At 46.2% G+C, this 6,150-nt stretch overlaps 1 protein-coding gene across 1 annotated transcript; it reads right to left on the bottom strand.

Annotated features, from left to right (window-relative positions):
• Positions 1-696: 696 nt before the first annotated feature.
• Positions 697-4,278, bottom strand: LOC133023581 (protein phosphatase 1 regulatory subunit 29). Its single transcript, XM_061090648.1, has 2 exons — positions 3,943-4,278; positions 697-3,219 (listed from the first exon to the last, which is right to left on the bottom strand). Exons 1-2 carry the CDS (start codon positions 4,276-4,278, stop codon positions 697-699), a joined length of 2,859 nt encoding a protein of 952 aa, XP_060946631.1.
• Positions 4,279-6,150: the final 1,872 nt, after the last annotated feature.

The following is a 6,150-nucleotide window of genomic DNA, read 5'->3' as shown; positions in this document are numbered from 1 at the left end:
ACAGCACTATTTTAGGCGAAGGCTCTCTCATGATCTCCTTACGCTGCAGGAATTTGGAGCCCACCTGACTCTCCTTTCATGGTTTATTTGTTTATTTCTTTCGAATGTCTCCTTTCTTTCTATGTGACAAATGCTATTGAAATGCAAATCTGTCAGCTGCAAGACAGATCTCATCGAAGAGAGACAGACGGGATTTCATCTCCATTATAATCTACTTCCACGTAGAAGCCCAAACGAACCCAAGTACCTCACTGCAGATTATATGAAAAAAACCTCTTGAAGTGAAGGGTATCAACATTTACCTTCAGTGATTACCCATAGATGAAAACATGGCACTGATGAAGAGGGTTCATCTGTCACAAAATAAGATCACTCAAACAGTGTGAATCCCACAGTTGGCAGTTGCTCCCTGTGCTGTAAATAAAACCCACAAAAACTAAATGAAAATGAGATGAGAAATGGGGCTACAGCGAAGTGTAAAATAAAACACCATAATTACTCTTGTATCCCAGGCACAGTTTCACAGTCCTTGCTTTAGCACAATATTCTATACACCGAGCATGCCAAAATAACCCAAAGGCAAAATTTTGTTGTACATTTATCTCCCCGTGAACTTCTAATGGTTTCTTTAGCCCACAGGCCTTTCAGGAAAATAAGTATTCAAACTCTTTTTCCCACAATGCTTTGGTCCAACCGTCACAGCTTCTGCTGTGCTGACACACCTTTCCAATAATCAAGGATGTCATGCAGGTCCTCGCCTTTGGCGAACTGCACCTTTTTTCGAAGGGCATTTCCGGCTGTCACATAACAGGCCTCATCACGCTGGCCTTTCCGGTAGGGACGGAAGCGCTCCCAGATCCGCAGTGAGCTCTCTGAGGAGTACTCTGGGCTGGAGGAATAGCCAGAGTAACTGGAATGGTTGCGGGCAGGCGAGAGCTGGGAGTAAGATGCTGCATCCCTCCTTGAACGCGTCAGAGGCTTGAGGAATGAAACCTTCTGAGCTGGGGAGCCCTGGTGGGAGCCTTCATAGTAGAGAGCTGGGACAGAGTGGCGGTGCTCCGAACAGTGGTAGTCCTGCTGCACCTCCAGCTGCTGCTGCTGCTGCTGCTGCTGCTGCTGTTGCATTTGCTGCTGTTGCATTTGCTGCTGTTGATGGTAATGGTGCAGCTTTTGACTGTCCTGATGATGGGCACCAACACCACCACTGTCGCAACCACCACCACCCCCTCCACCACAGCTCGCACTCCCCACTAAAGGCAGCCGCTCTAGGGGCTCCCCACATCCCAAGGGACTGGCCCGGTCTGGGTACTGCTGCTGTTGTTGATTACATGCATCTGGACTCCGAGGTTCAGGAACATCCAGGCTGTACACCCTCGCTCCTCCGCGGTCTCTGTCCCGACCCATGGAACTACAGGAGGTGGTGCTGCACTGTTTCTTGACAGAATTTACAATAACCACAGCTGCATCTGCACTCATCTGTCGCTGAATTGGACGTACAGCAGTGGCTGGAGGAGGGGGCCTGTAGGGGGGACTGATGACAAAGCCACCACCACTGATCCCTGGGCGCTCAGAGAGAGGGGCATTCAAGGAAGGTAGTGGAGGTGGTGGGGGTATTTTGTTAGGACCTATGACTTGGCAAGTCTCTGTAACCCCTTGGGAGAGTGGGATTAAGCCACGAGTAAGGGCGGATGAACTAGTAGGGGGAGGAGAGGTGGGATTGGAGCAGGTTGAAGGGTTAGAAGAGGCCCCAGAAGCAGCAACTGCTGCGTCTAATTTCAGTGCATCAATGCAGTTGTTGATAATCTGGTTAACCTTGTCTACCTCCATCGCAATGGTGGATATCTCTGATGCAGAGCCATGGCCGTCATCATCGGAGTCATCCCCAACATCAGTTCCATCATCATCCCTCAAGTCTTCGCCCCTCATCCCTCCATGCCCACCATCTCCTATCCCTCCAGTTCTGACATCCATGTAGTTTCCTTTACTTGTAGCCATGGCCTCTGAAAAGGCAGTGGCCATCTTCTCCACTTGTGGGATACAGGAAAGTCTGGAGGAACTGGTGTTGGCTGAGTGGAGCATTCCTGAGCTGGAGGATGTGGACATGGGAAGTTTGCCACCATGGTGATGCTGATACTGGTGATGTTCTCTGGACTGCTCCTGGAGCTTATGGACTGCCGATGGATCGTTTCCCACTGCTGCTGCCACCTCGGGTCCATAGCGCATTTCCAGTATTGTTTTCTTGACACAGATCGACTTCTTCTTCTCATCATGCATCCGCTTCTTACGCAGACAATAGTAGACAATGCCTAAAATAATGAGCATGCCAAAAAGGCAGCCCACAATAGTCATTATGTAGTGAGAGGTGGTGGAAGGTGTGGGGAGCATGTCGTCTTGATTTTGAGCCCGAGTGGAAAACTGGAGGCAGGTGTGGTTATAACGTTGAGAGTTGCGAATGGATCCTACACAAAATGTGTAATTGTTGTGCGGCTTGAGCTTGTTGAGGGTAATCATCTCCTTCTTGTTCTTCAAATTCATGACATCAGACACAAATGTTTGGTTGTATTGGGTCAGAATATACATTTTGCTGTAGGGCCTTGGAATCTGCACAAGGAGAGAAGCTGAGGACAAAGAGACATGATGGAGCTTGATACTGGGAACACTGAGTTCAGTAGATGATGAAGAGGTGGTGGGCTGGTTGTACGGCCCGGCGCCACCAAACATCTCTGGCCCCATCCCGGAAGAACCATCCATATCTGGTGGGAGAGAGGTCATCCCTGGAATCATAACTCCATCCCGGCAGTGATGGTACAATATGTTTTTGGCATTTCGACCAGCATGGCCAGCAGCTATAGGACTAAGTAGCGGGTAGCCAAACATCTCTCTCGGTGTCTCGCACTGGAGACGGTCATAGGTGTGTGTGACGTTGTTGAAGGATTCCAACCAGGTCAGGAAGCTGTAGAGATCGCATCCACAGTGGAATGGATTTGCTGCCAGCTCACACACCATTAGGCGCGTTAGAACAGTGAAAGTGGATGGATCAATGCGGGCAAGCTTGTTGGACGACAGGTCAATGCTGCTTAGGCTAGGGCACTCCCAGAATGCATTGCTGGAAATGACCTCAATGAGGTTGTGCTGGAGGAAGAGGCATTGCATGCGGCCCAGGCCTCTCATCATACCCTCAGTTAAGTTTGTCAACTTGTTGTAGCCCAACTGTAAAACCTAAAGAAGACACAGAAGAAGTTTTAGGGTATGATGGATTTTCTCACTGTTGTGATTTCAGTCATAACAAATGTATTATAACAATTACAAAAGGTTAAAGGTTAAGGCAAGACCCCGCAGACGGGAAACAATGTTTTCATGCAACTGGCATTTTAGAGATCTTTTGCTTCCTTAAAATGTTGTCTTGGACTAGTGAAAAGAAAATTGATATTTTACAATACATATTTATAAAGGCCATTTTTCACAATTCGTTTTTTTCTCATACTCTAAGCCAGAAACCTCATACACTCACATAAATGTTACTTTCCCTTATTACTGTATTTTGAAGGTTATTTATGGCTATTGACAGTAGTTTTTAATTCAGGGAGTGATTAAGATAAGACAAACAAAATGATCCCTGTAAAAACATTTCACTTTCACAATATGTCAACAAAATCTGGTTATGTCCACTGTGTACATATCTGTTCTGTGTATGTATGCATATGAGCAAATATTTAAATATATAATACTTTATCTGCATATTTACACATACAAAAATGAAAATAAATCTTGTAGTGACTGGGAATGTGGCATGGTGATATCTATTCATTTCTCAAAAAATGTATCAGAGTCCTGCTTAATTAAAAAATAGTATCATGCTCATGCTCTAACTAAGTGACAGGGTTAGGTTCAAACATGTTGCATTTTCCTGCATTAAACATTTCCCCATCCTATTCCCGTCACCTGTAGGTTAGCTTGTCCTGCGAAGGTTCCATCCTCAATGTAGCTGATTTCATTTTTGGTCAGGTTGAGGTCAGTCAGATTGGTGAAGCGGTACATGGAGCTAAAGAGAACAGCTTTCAGCTTGTTCTCATTCAATCTCAAGTCGTGAACCGTGTTGTTGATGTGCTGCGGGATGGTCTCGTAGGGCGGCTGGTTCTGACTGCAGATAGCCAGCCACACGTAGCCTTTGTCCCCCTCAATGAGCCAGCAGTCTCCGCTGGCCATGCTGGGCAAGTAGGAGAAGAATAGGAGGGTGGGAAGAATAAGCAGGATGGGGGTGGTAGAAGCACCTTGCATGATGCCGAAGTAAAGAAGAAGAAAGAACAGGAATCCGTAATTATTAAGGGGGGAGAAGTGGGGGCAGGCAGGTCCAGGTAAAGATTGAGTTTGCAGGAGAGAGGGAAGCAGCACAGGCTGATAGGAAGGATTGCCAAAGAGGAGGAAGGTCTGGGGTCAGGTGTTGGAAAGGGGCGTTGGCTTCACAGTAACAGTCACAGCTTTATGGTCGTCATGGTGATTAGCACGGGACCCATGTGAAGTCATATCTTGTTGGGCTGCGATGTGGGGTGACACAGCTTGTCCTCATGCTCTCTGTCAGTAGACTTCAGCTGTGAGTGCTTCAAATGGAGGGGATCCTGGAAACGATGGTGAGTCTGTGGAGGAGACAAGAAAAAGGGACATAAGCAATGTGACAGATATTATATTAATTATAGAATTAAAAAAGACTCTTTGAACAAAAGTAATGGAGAATGGCAAGATTGGTTGTCAGGACTCAAGTGATACAATCCCTCTGGATCAACACTCTAATTGACTGGGGCTATTCTGATGCTGGGAAGTTTTTTGGGACACGTCCTCACTTGTATTCCTCATTGGGTGTTTCAGCCTCCACTGAGACAGGCCGCCGGCAGGTTGATCCGAACCAAATGATTCTTCCTCAGCCGATCACCAGCAAACAGAACTGTTGTTTGCGACCAGTTATTGGATGATAAACGATCTTGCATCATGAATTTAAATGAATGCTAATTTGTTTGTCTTGGAATAATCTTATTCAATGACCCTGCAGGTATCCCTAAATCAATTTCAGCTCTCCTCTGAACTTGCACACCGTTTTCTTCTGGTGGTAAAATATGTATAAAACATGTTGCAAGTCCTTGCACTCAGTCATTTCCTCCTGGATCCCCACCTCGTAAGGCTAACTAAGCTTTGGCAGATGCTCACGTCCATGTGCCAATCTCTCACCAGTCCTCAAACGGCAGCAGTAATCATCCAAATGCTGACAGCACATTGTCTCCACAGACATTCCTTGGTATGACACTATCCTGCCAAACCTTAAGCTCTCTATCCCATCTGCATGTCATTTGAGTAGCAGTCAAGTGTTTACATAAGGACAGGATTAGCTGCCTGTTGCATCATGACAGGCATTGTCCTCTTGCCAGCTCAGCAGCCGAGGGAAACACACAATTACACACATATTATACAAATCTGGACACTAAAAGTGGCACGTGTCCTCAGACAAAGGGCAACGTGTGTAGGCACACACACTCGAACACACACGTCTTCATGTAAGAGTGTGCATGTACGTGCACAGGGCTCTCGTGAAGGCAGCCAGGTCAAAGCTTTGGATTCTGCGCTGCACACTAATGGGATGATCTCTATGACACTTTGTCCATCTGCGACTTTCCTCCCACATCTCTGTTTTAGGTTGTTATGATTTTCATCTTCGTTCCATGAAATCAACAAAGAAGATCTCCCTCCTTCTTCCCCGTGCTCCAAATTCAGACGTCTCTCTAATTCCGACAGAGAATTGAACTCATTCCAGTCTATTCCGGTCCAAGCTCCCCAGAGCTGCCAGCAGAGAATCAGGCCCATCCTATTTTGTCGATCTATTTATTGCTGTAGAAACTTCTAAAGCCTAAAGTGTGAAGCGTTACATTATCATGCAGGTTTAATGACCTTAATCATCTCCTGTGTTAGTTGTCTCTTCTTATTAAGTATAAACAGGGCAAAGGAGGATACAAGAAATGTTGTTGCCGAAGTGGTTTCTGATGCTGGCGTGTGACAGATGGATATAATCTGTCTGGATATGAAGCAGAAGCTGCATCAAAATGTGGATATTCTGTTGACAAGTACACAGCAGGAGAATTGGTGTGAATGCACTTGACTATTCGA

The sequence above is a fragment of the Limanda limanda genome, chromosome 17, assembly GCF_963576545.1.
Source record: "Limanda limanda chromosome 17, fLimLim1.1, whole genome shotgun sequence".
Lineage (NCBI taxonomy): Eukaryota > Metazoa > Chordata > Actinopteri > Pleuronectiformes > Pleuronectidae > Limanda > Limanda limanda.
This window is presented reverse-complemented; position numbering and strand designations above follow the sequence as displayed.